The following is an 18,594-nucleotide window of genomic DNA, read 5'->3' as shown; positions in this document are numbered from 1 at the left end:
TCTTTTAGAATGAGCAAATCATCAAACTAGAGTCACAACCATACCTCCCACCATCTTGGATAGATCCCCTGTTGTTTGCTTCTTTTGCAGTCCAATGATATCAGCAAGAAAATTAGATGATGGTGGTGGCAAGCGGAATTTCTGTAAGTACATACCAAGTTTTTATAAAAATGCTTGAAAGCAGTTAAAATATTGTCAGACTTGCACTTTTATTGTCCGCTGAGTACTAAGAAACGTTTGGAACTTAACTATTCTATTTGTATTACAAAATGAGGACTATCTCCTTAATGTGTAAAAGTGACTGGGTAATAATAATTAAAAAAGAGTGGCCAAGTAAGTGAAGCCACCTTTATCCCACCCCCAGATATTTTCTTTGGTTCTGATTACACGCCGGAAACAAAAACAAGCATTATACAAACGTGTAACTCAGAAAAAGAAAGTCCCTTATATTTTTCAAAGCACTTCTGTATCTATTACTTTAGTGGACAGCTTGCCAGGTAGTTAAGACAGACGACACAGCAAAGCTGAAAGGCTGAGATCTCCAGCCTTAGGCTCACCTGTGCTGAAATTTCAGCTCCACCACTTCGAGCTGTAACCTGGACAAGTTATTCAGTTTCCTCACATATAGAAGATATTTTTCTCTCTCACAGAAGTACTTTAAGAATTAAAGATGATGCATGCAGAATGACTGATGTAGGTCCTAGCATGTATGTAGCCTTTGATAAATGAAAGCAAAAAAGAAAATGGAGACCCAAAGAGATTAGGACTCATCAACTCAAATCCCTCAGAGGTAAATGGATGAAACAGTCCAATAAAGACTGGAGGTGGCTATGGGAAGGAAAACAGGGAGCACATGCCTCTTCTAAAGATGACAGCTGCTATTCAGCTCCAGATACTGTTCTAAGGATGTCCAATTTTGTGATGTTGTCAGGAGGCCAAAAAACACAGACTTACATAGAGTATATAATTTTTAAAAACATCATAGCCTGAATAAAATAGGAAGAATCAGCCTGGGAACTATATATAGATTGTAATCTGGTAATAAATATTTTGCCTAAATTATCAAAGAAAATCAGAGGCAAACCTAATCTCAACAGGAGATCTCTGAATCTTAATCTTTCTTGCTTTCTACAACCTCTACTGCTTATTCAATAAGGTTGCCCGAGAGCATAGTTTGAGACGTGCACTAGTCTCTGGATGAGAGGACTCAACTCAGGCCCTAATACAAAGTTTTCTTAACTTACATGTCTGAATGCCTTTCGGAGAAATCCAAACTCCAAGTAGAACCTGTAAAAGTGTAGCTGGCTCATTCCCTGCAGTACAAAAACCACCACGTTGTTCAGGTGGTTTTGGTGAAAAAGCTGGCACCAGCTGTTGAAAAATCAAACCAATACAGCTAAAGGTGATATCATCAAGTCAGGTATAGACATACAAAAGGGAAGTGTGGAAGAAAAAGTAGTGAACAACAGTTAATGAAATTTACCATTACTCAGTGACTGCCCAGCAAAGAACAGCTACTATTGTACAGAATTCAAATAAGATAATTGTTTATTGCATTCAAATCAATTAGGATAACAAGGGAAACACAATGTATTCAAATTTAAAATCCTATTACGATTTGTTTTAAGTTGGAAATAAACTCATTTTACAAAGGCATATCCTCAAAATCCCTAGCTGCTGAGTCCTTCCTTTTTTTTTTAAAGATTTTATTTATTTATTTGACAGAGAGAAATCACAAGTAGATGGAGAGGCAGGCAGAGAGAGAGAGAGAGGGAAGCAGGCCCCCTGCTGAGCAGGGAGCCCGATGAGGGACTTGATCCCAGGACCCTGAGATCATGACCTGAGCCGAAGGCAGCCCACTGAGCCACCCAGGCGCCCCTGCTGAGTCCTTCCTAAGCTAATAATCACATGACTAGCTTTAAGAAAGCCAGTTTCAGATAAATTGACAGACTACTGGTAATATTTGTTAATGGAGAAGATGGCTTTTGAGTTATCTAGTCAATCTCTCTCACATAGGTATGTCTGAAAAACTGAAAAGTTTTGTAAAATTTTTATTGGTACATATACAAAAGCAATTTTCTTTAGAAAGTTAACAGTGACATTGAAGATATCAGAATAATAAAATTGTCTTTGTTTCTTAATGTGAAAGGAACAAAAAAGATGAACTGGGATTCTTAATCCATGATCATGGTATTTCTTTTTTTTTTTTAAAGATTTATTTACTCATTTATTTGACAGACTGAGATCACAAGTAGGCAGAGAGGCAGGCAGAAGGAGGAAGCAGGCTCCCCGCTGAGCTGAGAGCCAGATGCGGGGCTCGATCCCAGGACCCTGGGATCATGACCCGAACCGAAGGTAGAGGCTTTAACCCACTGAGCCACCCAGGCGCCCCCATGATCATGGTATTTCAATTGGGTAACCCCTAGTGGACTAGGGGTTACAAACAAAAATGCCTTTAAATGGTGTTGGGAAAGATCACTGAAATGACATGACTGCCTGCAGATATGTCAGCTGGCCCTGGCACCTTAAGGCTCCTCACCCCTTCTCCTCTGTCCTTGGAATGTGGGTTCTGCTTATCTTTCCTGATCCCAGAGGCTGCTCCAAGGACACAGCCTTGAGACAGTGATGTGGTGTTGAAAATACCTGCATGGTTCATAGGACTGAACCCAGTTAAGGCCTCTATACACACTTTTTTAAGATTTGGCAGGCATGTGTAGGGATCCATTTGTCTTCCTCCTGCCACAGACAAGCCTTATATGCAAGGTTTATTGGTTTATTAAAACTGCCACTTAGCAACCTGGCGCAGCCTGCCTCTTTCTTCAGTCTCTCCCTACCCTCCATTAAGTGTGCTGGGTATCAGTTTATACCCAGGAAGCTCCCAAGAGGGTTGCAAACCAAAAAGCAGCCAGACAGATAATGTAAATAAGGGAAACAGGCCTTATTTACCAGTAAGTGGTACACTAAAGTATACATGCCCCATCTATAAGGGGAAGGCTACTATTCAGCTTTGACAAATCGTTGCCATTTGGGAATAGAGGAACAATTGCCAGATCTTAAGAGTTTTTTGAAGAGATAAATTACCTGGATTTTAATAAAGGAATCACCAAATTAAATGTTGGCAACACCTGCAAAGAAAAACTGTAGGGGTAGCCTGGGTGACTCAGTTGGTTAGGCATCCGACTCTTGATTTCAGCTCAGATCATGATTTCAGGGTTATGAGACTGAGCTCCGCATCAGGCTCCACACTGGGATTGCAGCCTGCTTGGGATTCTCTCTCTCCCTCCCCCTCTGCCCCTTCTCCACCATTAAAAAAAAAAGAAAAAGTTTAGGACATTCTGTATGGCAAACAAATAATGTCAATTAAGGAATATGTGACCCTCTATACACTAGTTTGAAACCTTGGGTCTATACCCCCCATTTAAGTTCATCTCATACCTGGGTTTAGGAACACTGGATTTGCCCAGAACTGCATACTTCAGCAATTCACATAACTGGTCGTGGGTTACTTCACAGTTTTCAGCAAATAAAATGGTAGATAAGCGGGCTTTCTGCAAAGATATATCAAGTCATTAACAATCAAGACTACTGGAGCGTCAGGGTGGCTCAGTCAGTCGAGCGTCCAACTCTTGATTTTGACTCAGGTCATGATCTCAGGGTCTTCGGATTGAGCACTGCCCCCCCATGCTGGGAATCCCCACTCAGCAGGGAGTCTGCTCCTCTCCCTCTTCCGCTGTCCTTCCCCCGCACACATGCTTGCTCTTGATCTCTCTAAAATAAACAAATCTTAAAAAAAAAATTAGGACTGGGGGTGCCTGAGTGGCTCAGTTGGTTAAGCATCCGCCTTCAGCTCAGGGCATGATCTCTGAGTCTTGGGATCAAACCCCTCAACAGGCTTCCTGCTCAGCAGGGAGTCTGTTTCTTTCTCTCTTGCCCCTCCCACCATTCATTCTCTAATAGATAAACAAAATATTACAAAAAAAATTAGGACTATTGAGAACAGGATCATAGCAAAGCAAATTATATGCAAATATAAGGAGGGATCTAATTAATTGGAAATGAAGGTCTAAAATAACAACCTGTGATATAACATTATTAATATTATATTTAATAAACATTGGTAAGAAACCTTACTACAGATACTTGGTTTCTTGCTAGGGATAACAGAATGAATGAAACATGATGCATGCTCTCCAGTTCATTCTACTAAGAGAAAAGAAATACAGAAATAGGTAATTCCAATACAAAGTGGGTAAGTGCTATGGGTAAGTGCTATTATAAAAGTATAGGAGTAAAGAGGCTAACTGCTTTGGGGACTAGAGAGTTTGGGAGATAGCTTCACTGATATTAAAAATTCGGGGTTGTCTTGAAAGGGGGGAACATTGTATCTAAACACGTCATTTTGTTTGGCTGGAACCAAGATGGTATGTTGCAGAGCAGCAGAGATCTGTGAGTAGAGAAAAGAGGAAGTCAGGTCATAGATCAATGCGGTCTAAGCTAAGGAATCTGACATTATTCTGGGGAAACAGGGAGTTCACTAAAGCTTCTCCCTCCTAAAAAAAGGGCCTAATTCTTTATCTCTATATTATACTGCCCCTACAGAATTAGAGTATACATTCTGTTTGGTAATGAACTCTGCAACCCTCCCATTCCCCCTAAATCAGTAAATATCTTTTCATATCAGTTAAATGTAACAAACACCAATTTTAATAGTCCATTCTGTAAAATTTATCTCAACACTGACAACATATATGAAAAAATTCCCTATTGATGACACGTTTTTTAAAAAAAATCATAAAGAGTATCATAAGCATCCTTTCAAACATTCCTGTGTACCTGGATAAATTCTCCAGTAAGTTCCTGGTCAAAATAAGCACATACAGTTGATCCTTGAACAACACAGGTTTAAACTGTGTAGACCCACTTATACGTAGCTCATTTCTGGTAAATATAGTATAGTACTGTAAATGTATTCTCTCTTTTTTTTCCTAAGATTATTTATTTATTTGACAGAGAGAGAGAAGAGAGTGAGAAAGGGAATACAAGCAGGGGGACTGGGAGAGGGAGAAACAGGCTTGCCGCTGAGCAAGGAACCCGATGCAGGGCTTGATCCCAGGACCCTGGGATCATGGCCTGAGCTGAAGGCAGACGCCTAACGACTGAGCCACCCAGTTGCCCCAAATGTATTCTCTTCTTTACGCTTTTCTTAGTAACATTTTCTCTGGCTTACTTTATTGTAAGAATACAGTATATAATACATGTAATTTACAAAGTATGTGTTAACCACCTGTTTATGTTATCAGTAAGGTTTTTGGTGTACTGGTTACCTGTATTATTGATAAGGTTTCTGACTTTAAGTAGTTAAGTTTCTGGGGACTCAAAAGTTACACATGGATTCTGGCCTGCACAGGGCAAGGAAGGTAGATGCATGATGGTGCATTTGGCATTCCAGTCCCCCATGTTGTTCAAGGGTCAACTATTTAATTGTGACAAGTACTATTAATTTTTGAAAGAATATACCAATTTATCTTTACTAATCAAAAACATAAGATTGATAAAGTGAGACTAAGTGAGGTAGGTAGGGCCTATGTGGCAGTGAGTTAATATGGTTGCCAAGTATGAGAGTCTGAGCCTGAGTAGGGGAAGGAGGGAAGGTATAGGGGAGAGAGCTAGGACTACCCACGGCATACATGGAGAAGGATGGCTCATTGTGGGGTGTCAAAACCTGAGCGGTATGAAGGCATCCATGCAGTGGGCAGTGGACAGCAGTGAGGGCTGGTATCAGATATCAGAAAGTATGTAAGGAAAGGAGGGCATCAATACTGAGGGACAACAGTGGCCTGTCACAAGATTCAGAGCCTGAACAGGGTGAGGGTGTCCATGTACATGAAGGATAGCAGCTTGTCACAGTAGTGACAGGAACATTCACACAGGAGGGTGGCCTGGCACATGGTGCAGGACGACAGAGCCCAAGCAAGGTGAAGAGGGTGTGGGAGTGTAGGGCAGTGGCACCATGGAGAATAGGTCAAATATATTGAAGGTAATGACAAATCAGATGTCTCACTTAATAGAGAAGGAAATTATAAACATGGAGAGAGAAAGCAAGAATGAAACTTGTGGAAACACATTGCAAGTAGAGATTTTAGTATGTATGGATAGAAAAATATTTAAATGTAAACATGTATGTGTGTGTATATATGTATACAGATATATAAATACATATCTCCTAGCTTTCTTTTTGGGGTATTGACATCCCAATAGCACTGAGCACATCTCGTACCCAGAACCTTGGGTTTCTAAATGTCATTCTCTCCCTGGTGGTCTAGTGGTTAGGATTCGGCGCTCTCTAAATGTCATTCTCTACTAAAAAGAACCAAGCATCCCCCCAAAAAATTACTGATTCCAGTGCTGGGGCAGGAAAAGCACAGATGAACCTGGGACACCTTTTTGTGGCAAAAAGTAAGGAAATGTTCAAAGAATTATGAGGTCATGTGCAAAGGACACAGAAGCTAGCTTAATGTTCAAATATGGGATATTCTGAACATCAAAGTAAATATAGTAATGGATTATAACTTATTGAATGAAATAGGCAAGGAGTTCATACTAATAAAAAAATGAATGAATTAAAAGTTTAACAAGGAAGCATCTCTGCATAGAATTAGAGAAAAAGAAAACAAGAATGCGACAAATAAAATCATGTACAACCTGACAAAATACAAAGAAAGAATGCCACTTCTGTGATATTCCTGCCAAATATGTATAACCTGAAATTGATCAATGAGAAACAAACCTAACTTGAGGGACATTTTACAGAATAACTGGTACAGGATTCTTCAAGAGTAGTAATGGGGAGCGTGGGTGGCTCAGTGGGTTAAAGCCTCTGCCTTGGCAGGGCTCCTTGCTCTGCAGGGAGCCTGCTTCCTCCTCTCTCTGCCTGCCTCTCTGCTTACTTGTGATCTCTGTCAAATAAATAAATAAAATCTAAAAAAAAAAAAAAAAAGAGTAGTAAGGCCATAGATGTCAATGAAAAGACTAAAGAATTGTGTGGATTGAAGAAGACAAGACAACTAAATGTAACACATGGTTCTAGACTGGATCTTATTGCTAAAAAGGGTATTACTGGAACAACTGAGGAACTTGAATGGGGTCTGAAAATAAGATGATAACAATAGACCCATGTTATTTTTTTTTAAAATTTTGATGGTTGCATTGTGGTTATGCAGCACTGTTTACAGATAACACATATTAAATACGGGTGGGTGGTCATGGAGCATTGTCAGCAATCACTTTCAAATGCTGGTTGGTGTTGTTTCTGGTACTGTTTTTGTAACTTTTCTGTAAGTTTCAGATTGTTTCAAAATAAAAGAGTGATGAGATGGTTTATCTCCTTATACTTTCACCATATTAACCTTTAAGAAGTTGTTTTGCCAATTTGATAGGCAAAAAAAGAATCCCTTTTAAATAAAAAAAAAAAATTTTTTTTCAAAGCACTATTTCCCATTTTACATCCTACAGGTATCCCCAGCTTTCTGAAAGCTTGTGTTCTGCCACTTCCCTTTTACAAGAGACCTGTTAGCACTGTGCCTTTCTTCGCTTTTACCTTCAGCATTTGTTTCACGACAAGCCAATTATAAAAGCAGCACACCCCAAGCAAAGTGGCACAGCCAAGCTCCTTCCCCAATAACTACACTAAGCATGAAGCCCCCATAGCTTTGAATTGTGTCAGTGAAAATCAGCGCTTTATCTTGATTTTGTGCATCAAGTAGCAAAATCTGTCTTGAGATATGAGAAAACCTAACAAAGGTTATTTTGGGGAGTCTGGCAATGCTTCCAATCCCCATCACCTCTCCCCACCCCCCAGCATAAATCAATAAATGCTTCTTTGCTACTTTCCTATAGTGGGGGAAACCTGTGTATAATTTCTATGTATTGCCTGTCTTCGGTCTCTTTACACTGGAACGAAGTATTAACCTCTTTATTCACTGACGTTCCTCAACTGCCTAGGGCAGTGCCCAGCACAGGAGAGACAACAGAAACCTGATAACTGAAGGGATGGACCACGTATATTTAATTCTCAATACAGCGCAGGGACGCTCATCAGCCTTATTATTCCCTTACTGGCGTGGCATGTAAACTACATGAGGGCAGGGACTTTTGGGTTCGTGCACTGGGATATCCCCTGAACTGGCAAAGATACAAAAGACTCAATTAAGCATTTGTTGAGTGAACATTCTTTTGGGGTCCCGAGCACCACACCAGTTTTAAAGAGCCGTATCAGCCCTGAGGTAGGTGGCATTAACATTATCGTTCCCATTTTACGGACTGGAAAGCAGGATTCCGAAAGGACAGTGGGTGGATGAGGCTAACCCTCAGCCTCCAGGGCAGGCAGGGCCCGGAAGGCGGCTGGGGGGAGGCCTTGCCCCTCCTCACCTCCCCGGGCCGCCCACCTGGGGTAGTCGTTACTCACCTTGGCCTCGGGCTGCCTCTCCTCCAGATCCCGACGGGCTCTCATCGCCTCAGCCGCCCCGACCAGCATGTTCGGGGCCCTCCTCCTCTTCCTGCCCTTCTTGGGGTGCCCCCCGCTCCTCTCCCTCTCGGGATCCATGAGGCTGTGGAGAAAGACCAGCGAGACGGGCGAGAGCTGAGGAAACGCCGCCTCCGGACGGGTGAGCAGGCGGGGCTTCGACAGCCTACAGCCTCCCCCAGATCCTCTCCTAAATTCAGTGCACGGAGCTCTCCCAACCCTCCCGGAAAAGCGAGAGCGCTAACTATCCTCCCTGTTCCGCGGCGGAGAAAACCGCACCGACACCAACGGTTTTACCGTCCGCGCTGGAGGCCGGATTCGAAACGGTTCCCCAACGGCGCAAACGCGCCTCCGCCCGTTGAAAAAGAGGGAAAAAGCTGCTGCGAAGACGACTTCCCTGCAAAAAAACACGCCCCGCGCCCCCGAGCCCCGAAGACACCGAAGAGAAACCGGGCACACAGCCGAAGCCGCAGCCGCCGCCGCCGCAGCCTTCTCAGACGCGCCAGGCGTTTGAACGGACCGGAAGTGGTGGTTTAACGACTTCCGGCAGTTGGGCACAGAGGAGTCAGGAGTGCCGGGAATGGCGACCAAGAAGCTTGCGCGGTACGCGAGGGGTTTCTGGGCCGAGGGTGGCTCCTGGTCGAGTGCTGGCGCCCGCAGCGGGCCTGGGAAGTGCGCATCCGCGCGGTGTCACCTTTCATTCTCTGCAGCCCAGGCGTCTCCGACCTGCACTGTCTGCCCCGGACTGAAGGGTCTCTGCTTGGATCTCGGTCTCGAGGTTCTCAGGCCGCCCTCTGCGCGAGGGTGGAAGAACCAGGGTTCGGACTGTGTGGCCTTGAGCCACTGTCAGCCCTTTCTAGGCCTCTGGAAACGAACTGGACGTGACAGCACCTGGTAGGCGGTTCCGAGGTCTCAGGCAGCCCCCTTCCCCGTCAGGCTGTTCACCCGACCACTTCCTAGTGACCCGTTCAGTTCGTATTGTGATTTAGTGTAGCCTTCTCCCTGATTCCTGGTCACGCTGTACACATTTCTCATTTCAAAAGAACGGTTGTAATGTAGTGGTAAATAGCATGGACTTCAGAGTTGGTCGATTCTGCTTTCACAGACCAAATCTGTGTTCTTTGGCGAATTACTGAATCCGTTTTCTCATCCAAAAAATAGAGAGCAACAACTCCTACAGTTCTTGACGATTAAGTGAGATCACTAGAGCTCAGTGCTTGCTATGTAGTAAGAAATTAGATAAATGTTCGCAGTTATTCCCAACTCCTTGCATTTCCCATCACAGGTCTTAAACAAAACAAACAAACAAAAACGGCAACAGGAAGTGTCGCCTAGTTAAGCTTGACCTGTTCCTCAAAGTAGTTGTCTTACTTAATACCTAAGGAAGCTCATTCCTTTCTGTGAATTCAAGTATTGCCTTTGCGGATCCTTTGTCATGTATTACCTTATAGTAGTTTACCACGGGGGTCTACTTTCTTTAGCCAGCTGTAATGTTGAGCTCCTGGAAGACTGGATCTTCACTATCTCCTCAGAACTGGTCTGTGCACATAGCAAGGGCTTGAAAAATGAAAAGGCGGAAATAAGCTTTTCAATGCATCTTTACCTCTGCAATCACTCACCTTCCTCAGTATTTACTGCCGAATAAGGAAAGCAGAAGGAATTACTCTTAAGTTTGCAAATACGAACTTTGAGGCTCATGCAGGTAAAATGACTATTAAAATTTAATGACTGTTAAAATCAAAAGAGATTTTGGCAGTCAATATAAGAACCAAGGTCTGGGGCGCCTGGGTGGCTCAGTGGGTTAAAGCCTCTGCCTTCAGCTCAGGTCATGATCCCAGGGTCCTGGGATGGAGCCCGCATCCGGCTCTCTGCTCAGCGGGGAGCCTGCGTCCTCCTCTCTCTCTGCCTACTTGAGATCTCTGTCAAAAAAAAAAAAAAAACAAGGTCTTCTGTACCCTTGGGGTAAATAATACATTATATGTTTATAAAAATAATTTAAAAAAAACAAGGTTGCTCTCAAAGTTGTTCAATTTCCAGTCACTCACATAAATACATTAATAATGAGGGTTATAACATTAGTTTGTTAGCATATTCAAACAGGAGTGTGAATGCTTTTGTTGAACATACTTGGTTGTTCTACATTTTAGGCAGCTTGGATTAATTAGAAAAAAGTCAGTTGCACCAGCAAATGGAAATCTAGGAAGAAGCAAATCCAGTAAGTATTGTGCTTCATTTCTTTACATTTTGTATCCTTGCACTTTTAACACTGATAAACCATAAGGACACCCTTTGTTTTGCAGAGCAGTTGTTTGACTACTTAATTGTCATTGATTTTGAGTCAACATGTTGGAATGATGGGAAACGCCACCAGAGCCAAGAAATAAGTAAGTCTGGACTGCCAATGGCCAAACCTAGCCCAAGAGGAGTCACTAATAGATATAAAGTAGTCAGCAATTAGTTTAAAGGAAATAAGATACCCTATGAATTGGTAGTTTACTATAAAACCTGACTTGACAAAAAAAGAACAAAAATCTAACATCTAAAAGTATTTAAAATTATTTTAGAATTTCATACAAAATCTCAATTGTATAGTGACAGAAAAAATACCTTTGCTAAAAGAAATACATTTTAACTTCCATATGGTTTTAATATTTAATTGTAGAAATATATTCAAGAGTTTTAAATAGATACAACTTTAATATTCTGATTTAGTCTTTGGTACAATTTTATTATAACTATTATATCACACTGCTTTGGTCATTTTAATATGCTTTTACTGAGCTAGTGACTATCTAATAATGCTATATGTTGGTTAAATATGTTTAATTTAGAATGATGACAGCATTAATTTAACAATTATGTATTCAAGTGTCAATTGAATTTTTTGTGTAGTTGAATTTCCAGCAGTATTGCTGAACACATCAACTGGGGAGATTGAATCTGAGTTCCATGCTTATGTTCAGCCTCAAGAACATCCGATTCTTTCTGAATTTTGCATGGAACTGACAGGCATAAAACAGGTATGCCCTTTTTTTTTCCCTACCTCTCTTCTCACCCTGCCCCCCCCAAACCAAGAAAGTATGATGCAAATATTAAAATTCAGAAATCAGGGGCACGTGGGTGGCTCCGCTGCCTGAGTGGCTGGCTCTTGATTTCAGCTCAAGTCATGATCTAGAGGTCCTGGGATCGAACCCCGCATCAGGCTCCAACTTCTGTGGGGAGTCTGCTTTAAGAGTCACTCTCCCTCTCCTCATCCTGCACATGCTCTCTCTCCCTCTCTCTCTAAAAATAAATAAATCCTTAAAAAAATAAATAAATAAAATTCAGAAATCAGTTTTTAAAAGAAAATAAAAAGTATATACCATTTGAAATTAGATTTATGTACTGTTAGAAATAATGTTCCCTCCAGAACTCTGTTGGAGTCTTTAAAAATTAGATAGAATAGTGTTGTAAAAATGAATATCAAACTTATTTCATGGAAATTAAATTAATTTCATGGAAATCAGTCAGGATTTAATTACTATGTTTCTGTGTGATTTTAGGTAGAGCAGCCTAATTTTTCTTATCTTGCAGAGTTCTAATCATTATATTATCTCTCTTCCATGTGTTTCTCTTCCATCTTTTTCTAAATTCTGGCAGTCAGAAGCTCTTTTTTTTTTTTTTAAGGTTTTATTTATTTGCGAGAGACACAGAGAGAGAGAGAGAGAGAGAGAGAGAAAACGAGTTGGGGGGAGGGGCAAAGGGAGAACCAGGGGAGCAAGGAGCCCAATGTGGGACTTGATCCCAGGACCCTGGATTATGACCAGTGCCGAAGGCAGATGCTTAACCAACTGAGCCACCCAGGTGCCCAGACCTCTTCTTTTTTATATGCCTCTATAGTGCTTAATTTTGTGCTAATGACGTATTCAATAATTATGGAATTCGATTGTTAAATTCAGATTTTGTGACTTTACTCAGGCTCAAGTAGAGGAAGGAGTCCCTCTGAGGATTTGCTTATCTCAATTCTGTAAATGGGTTCAGAAGATTCAGCAACAGAAGAAAATTATTTTTGCTACTGGGATTTCAGATCCGCCTAATTCTGAAGTAAAATTATGTGCATTTGTTACTTGGTCAGGTAAAAAACAAGTTGTATCTATCAATCATAAATGAGTGGGATAACCACTGTGAATTCTTTATCTGTAGTAAGAATTGTACTTGTTGGGGCGCCTGGGTGGCTCAGTGGGTTAAGCCGCTGCCTTCGGCTCAGGTCATGATCTCAGAGTCCTGGGATCGAGTCCCGCATCGGGCTCTCTGCTCAGCAGGGAGCCTGCTTCCCTCTCTCTCTCTCTGCCTGCCTCTCTGCCTACTTGTGATTTCTCTCTGTCAAATAAATAAATAAAATCTTTAAAAAAAAAAAAAAAAAAGAATTGTACTTGTTAACCTCTTAGGACTTGAAATCTCAGTGCCTAACAAATGTTAACCAAGGAAAATAAATGTATTCATGTTTTTCAAATTTTACCATCCTGTGATACTTTAAAATTTTTTAAGACATAACCCTAAGAGTTTTTCTAGATTGTACTTCTTTGTTCTTCTGGTTCCAGGCAAAGATGATTTAGTGAAAACTCTTATGCTACTTTCTACAACCTTGAATTAAAAAGAGTCTTCATTCCACTCACATCCTTTGCTTTATACTTTCATATTAGGAAAAAATGGGCCATTTAAGTAGATCTTTTGTATGCCTATGATACAGCGTTGCAATTAATAGTCATTGATAGCAACGCTGTGCCATTGCTAGTCATATTTTTGGTTTTAGGTTTCTATAAGATGTCTGGTTTCTCAATTACATTAGTAATTTCTAGAATGTTGAAAGCAGATAACCTTCTCCAGGCCTTGTAATTTGATACCTTACTCTTCTTTCTGAGATACTCAGTGTGTTTAATTGGGTATTTAAGAAATCATTTTGAGACTTAGTTACCAACCTTATTTCTTAATAGTAAATTATGTAAAGTGAATAATTGTTAGATATTAACAGCAATTAAATCCTGTTTCATTTTATATAGTATATTGTTATAGTATATACAGTATAGTTTATATTTATATAGTACATATTATACTTTGGTATATAGTATGTAATGATAGTATACTATATACTCATAAAATGTATATAAATTTGTATATATATAAATGTGTCATTTTAAAATTTTTATTTATTTTTTTAAGATTTTATTAAAAAAATAAAAATTAAAAATTAAAAAAAGATTTTATTTATTTATTTGACAGAGATCACAAGTAGGCAGAGAGGCAGGCAGAGAGAGGAAAGGAAGCAGACTCCCTGCTGATCAGAAAGCCCAATGCAGGGCTCGATCCCAGGACCCTGGGATCCTGACCCGAGCGGAAGGCAGAGGCTTTAACCCACTGAGCCACCAGGCGCCCCTAAATGTGTCATTTATATAAATATTATATTCTATGTGTTATTTCTTTCTAAATCTTACATAATATTTCAACCTTTTATTTATAAATGATTTATATTTATATTATATATTTTATATTGTATTATTTATATATTATATATTTATATTTTATATAAATATATTATTCATTTATATTTATTTATATTATATATTTATAGTATTAAATTTATATTTATAAATATAAAAACTGCTGGCATCATTGAATTTGTTCTATTTTAATATACTTAATGCAGACTGGGACCTGGGGGTTTGCCTGGAGTGTGAGTGTAAAAGAAAGCAGCTGATAAAACCCATGTTCTTAAATTCTTGGATTGATCTCAGAGTAACTTACAAGGTAAGGGTCAAAAATGGGGTCATAGTCTCTTTCCTTCTATGGAAAAATGATTAAACTTCATCCCATGCAAGGATATAGGTTACTATAAATAAAATTTTTTTAAACTTTAAACTTTCACATAAATACATTTTTTTAAAGATTTTATTTATTTATTTGACAGACAGAGATCACAAATAGGCAGAGAGTCAGGGAGAGAGGGGGGAAGCAGGCTCCCCACTGAGCAGAGAGCCCAATGTGGGGCTTGATCCCAGGACCCTGAATCATGACCTGAGCCGAAGGCAGAGGCTTTAACACACTGAGCCACACAGGCACCCCCACAAATACATTTCTTAAAGAATGTAAAAATGACAACAAAACAAGCATATTCCAAATCTAATAGAATGAAAAATTATGAAAAGTAAGTGTTAATACATAGTTTTTCTTTTTTTTTTTAAATACACAGTTTTTCTAATAGTAACTTTTTTTGGATATGTTTTTTTTATTCGGTTAGATTTTCTATAGAAGAAAACCAAAAGGACTGAGCGGTGCCCTGCAGGAAGTGGGAATAGAATTTTTAGGACGAGAACATTCTGGTTAGTATAAATTGAAAGTAATTTGATTATGTAAGTTTTCTTATTTCTATAGTCTTTCATATGAATCTTGTATTTTTGGTGATGTCATTCAATTTTATTATGTAAGTTTTCTTATTTCTATAGTCTTCCATATGAATCTTTTATTTTTGGTGATGTCATTAATAAGGAGTATCCTTTCAGGCTAAAGAAGTTCCTAGTCTAGGGCGCCTGGGTGGCTCAGTGGGTTAAGCCGCTGCCTTTGGCTCAGGTCATGATCTCAGGGTCCTGGGATCGAGTTCCGCATCGGGCTCTCTGCTCAGCAGGGAGCCTGCTTCTCTCTCTCTCTCTGCCTGCCTCTCCATCTACTTGTGATTTCTCTCTGTCAAATAAATAAATAAAATCTTTAAAAAAAAAAAAAGAAGTTCCTAGTCTATACAATTCAAAGACATCTGACTTTCAAATTATACTACCATAACGTAGTATAAGATAAAGACTGCCATCTAGTGGCTTTCTGGTTGCTAAAAAGAATGAGAATTAGCTAAATCAGATGGAGATTAAACAAACGCCCAAATTAGTGAATTCGTGAAAAAACTGAGTAAGACCGTTAGATTACTCACAAAGCATGGTCCCTACAGACTGTTGCTTGCATTTTTTTTTTTTAAGATTTATTTATTTATTTGACAGAGAGAAATCACAAGCAGGCAGAGAGGCAGGCAGAGAGAGAGAGAAGGAAGCAGGCTCCCGGCTGAGCAGAGAGCCCAATGCAGGGCTCGATCCCAGGACCCCGGGACCATGACCCGAGCCAAAGGCAGCGGCTTAACCCACTGAGCCACCCAGGCGCCCCTGCTTGCATTTTTTTGAACTGTAACAAATTTTTATCTCCTCTGTAAATGTGGGAGATCTTGTCTTTTGTTGGTAAGCTTGCCACAGCATTTGCTAGTCCAATTTATCATAATTAAAATTAGTAGATGATCATAAAACTAAGAGTATGTTCCAATGTTAATTATGATTTCTTATTTTTGCTGTATTTCTTTACACTGTTACTATTAAATTCAGTGTTTGTTATCTATTTCCTCAGGGTTGGATGATTCTCGGAATACTGCCCTGCTTGCTTGGAAAATGATCAGGGATGGTTGCTTAATGAAAATTACAAGGTCCTTGAACAAGGTTAGTGGTGTTTTGCCTCTTTATCCTGTCATCTCAAACTCCAGAAGTAATCGTAGGTTCATTGAAATATAGATATCATGTGTGGAATCCTTGATAAATCATTGAATGATGACATTTTTCTTTTCTGTCAAATCATATAATGTGTACTAAAGAGATTATGAATGCATAGTTTCTAAAGCTGTTGGATTTGTCTGTGGAATCATAGGTTCCCACTAAGAAGAATTCCAGCGTTTTCACCAGAAATTTGAATACGAATCAAGTTGAAGAAAGGTCAGCCTGCAACAGTAGCATTCAGGGTCTGAGCATATATGATAGGGAGCTTAAAAATACAGTAAATGCTCATGAAAAAGTTCAAATGAGGTCAGTTGGTGTAAATTCTCCTATAAAGGTACAGCAAGATCACCTCCAACTAAAAAGCAAGGTAAAAGCAGGTCTTCATAATGCCAAAAGCTATTTATCTCTTTTTAATACAAAGCCCTCTACTTCTGTGGAGCAGTTGCCGTCTGCCAGCTTGAATACACCTATGCAGAAGCACATAAGAAACGAACACCTTGCATTTAGTACCAAATCTAAGTCTTCAGCAATTGGTTCAGAATTGGTACTTGTATCAACTACCGTTTCATCTGTTAATCATGTTTCTGATACGGAAATGAGTTCTGCTCTTGATTGTTTACCTATGTTGGCGGATTGGGAGGATGTAGCTTTACTGCCAGCATCTCAGCCTGAGCAAAGTATAGATTGTATACCTTCCACTAGTGACTCAAACTTAGATACATCATTTAATTATATAGAAAGATTAATGGTTTTAAAAGAAGGCACAGAAGAAACCCCTCAAAAATCTGGGACCTCTAAGTCTGTCGTATATAAGAGTCCACATACTACTATTTATCATGTGGAGGAAGCCAAAGATCCAGATTCAGATGCTTCTGACTTTAAATTACCTGAATGCAAATCAAGTAGCTTCAACAATGTTAATGCCACTATGTCTCATCCTTCAGTTTTGGGGAAATACCCCCACCTTTTAGGTAGTACTAAAAGGAATCTATCCAGTCCTCTATCTTTCCCGCCAGCAAAAAAACAGACCCTCACTGTTCATGAAGAAAAACCTACATCATCTGATGACTCCCCAGTGAGAAATTGTTCCTTGAAGGTCCTCCCCTCTATCTTAGCTTCTACAGTTAACCTACAAGAGCCTTGGAAGAGTGGGAAAATGACACCTCCTTTATGTAAGTGTGGCCGAAGATCTAAGAGACTTGTTGTTTCTAATAATGGACCAAACCATGGAAAAGTCTTCTATTGTTGTCCAGTTGGGAAATACCAAGAAAACAGAAAGTGTTGTGGTTATTTCAAATGGGAAGAAACACTTCAAAAGGAAAGAGCCAACAGCAGAGTTCTGTCTCATTCTCCAAGGGGTCTCACTCTTAGTTCCCCAGAAGTAAGCCATATATGTAACAGAAACGTAAATTTTCCTAAAAATTCATTGAGACTCAGACCTTCGATGAGGAATTGATAACTTTCTCTACATTTAAACTATGCTTTTACTTTAATTTGACTTTTTGTGTGATAAAGAGAAAAAAGTATATAGGGCTACAAGTTATGGGGACTTAGCATATCTTGAGTTCTATAGACTATATTGGTAGTATACACACACACACATACATACTTACACACACACAGTAAATAGAGAAAAAAATCAATTTCACAGTCTTCTAATTTCATCAGTTATCTAACATGTGTCTTCCATTCATGTATGAATCCTGGTTGTTCCTTGAATTTCCAAACATCATGAGTATTCTGATAATAGTTGTATACTGTTTTATTTTTATATATTAATACTTGCCAAATTTATCATACTTTTTTGAAGAACCACAAATTAAATATTTTGTATACTTCATTTGATTAGATACATGCAACAGTTGTATGATGTTCTTCTTTAGTTAGACCCTGAAATGAATTTAAACTATTTTTAAGTTACTTGAATAAAAATATGACTAATAGAAATCCCTAACCTGTTTTCAGGTAGATACTTAGACTTTGAGAATTATGATCATCTTCTAACTGATATTTTTATTTTTCTAAAAACTTTTATAATAAGTTGTTTAGTTTTATTTCAAAACTTGAAGATTTGTTCTGATTTGTATATTAACGAGTCAGATGAATGATTCAACCAACAGGTCAAAAATTTGATTCAGATACTATATGCTTTAAAATTTTCTCAGCAATTGATGGCATTGTTTTCATATTGCCAAAATCATAAGAACATTGACACTAATGCAGAGGAATTTTATTCTAAATAAATGTTCTAAATATTTTATTTCAGAATTCAGCCTCTGATGTTACACCCACAAGATATTTTATTTTACTTTTTTAAAAGATTTTTTTTTTAAGTACTCCACACTCAATTGGGGCTCAAAATTAGAACCCTGTTATCAAGAGTTGCATTCTCGACTGATTGAGCCAGCCAGGTGTCCCAACCACAAGATATTTTAAATCAACAACTTATAAATATATTACCACATTTGTCATCACCTCCCTGTACTCTTGTGGTTTGGGCAGAATCTTTGTTTTATA

At 39.3% G+C, this 18,594-nt stretch overlaps 2 protein-coding genes across 5 annotated transcripts in view; one reads left to right on the top strand and one right to left on the bottom strand.

Annotated features, from left to right (window-relative positions):
* REXO5 (RNA exonuclease 5) overlaps positions 1-9,228 on the bottom strand; it is a 33,832-nt gene extending 24,604 nt beyond the window's left edge. Inside the window, exons 1-5 of one of the 2 annotated variants that reach the window (XM_044234226.1) lie at positions 9,216-9,228; positions 8,465-8,606; positions 3,436-3,548; positions 1,245-1,371; positions 45-141 (exon numbers count right to left, since the gene is read on the bottom strand). In XM_044234226.1, the coding sequence (XP_044090161.1) occupies positions 45-141; positions 1,245-1,371; positions 3,436-3,548; positions 8,465-8,602 (475 nt within the window). In that variant the 5' untranslated portion in view covers positions 8,603-8,606; positions 9,216-9,228. Of the gene's footprint in view, positions 1-44; positions 142-1,244; positions 1,372-3,435; positions 3,549-8,464; positions 8,607-8,818; positions 9,014-9,215 lie in introns of those variants that run through there. The other variant, XM_044234225.1, reaches the window with a different exon arrangement.
* Positions 9,041-18,594, top strand: part of ERI2 (ERI1 exoribonuclease family member 2) — a 97,451-nt gene continuing 87,897 nt past the window's right edge. The window contains exons 1-9 of one of the 3 annotated variants that reach the window (XM_044234227.1): positions 9,042-9,124; positions 10,669-10,736; positions 10,822-10,905; positions 11,414-11,541; positions 12,479-12,635; positions 14,205-14,305; positions 14,796-14,877; positions 15,935-16,023; positions 16,229-18,558. In XM_044234227.1, the coding sequence (XP_044090162.1) occupies positions 9,102-9,124; positions 10,669-10,736; positions 10,822-10,905; positions 11,414-11,541; positions 12,479-12,635; positions 14,205-14,305; positions 14,796-14,877; positions 15,935-16,023; positions 16,229-17,533 (2,037 nt within the window). In that variant the 5' untranslated portion in view covers positions 9,042-9,101 and the 3' untranslated portion in view covers positions 17,534-18,558. Of the gene's footprint in view, positions 9,125-10,668; positions 10,737-10,821; positions 10,906-11,413; positions 11,542-12,478; positions 12,636-14,204; positions 14,306-14,795; positions 14,878-15,934; positions 16,024-16,228; positions 18,559-18,594 lie in introns of those variants that run through there. The other 2 variants (XR_006382370.1, XM_044234228.1) reach the window with 2 other exon arrangements.

Source organism: Neovison vison, chromosome 14, assembly GCF_020171115.1.
Source record: "Neovison vison isolate M4711 chromosome 14, ASM_NN_V1, whole genome shotgun sequence".
Classification (NCBI taxonomy): domain Eukaryota; kingdom Metazoa; phylum Chordata; class Mammalia; order Carnivora; family Mustelidae; genus Neogale; species Neogale vison.
This window is presented reverse-complemented; position numbering and strand designations above follow the sequence as displayed.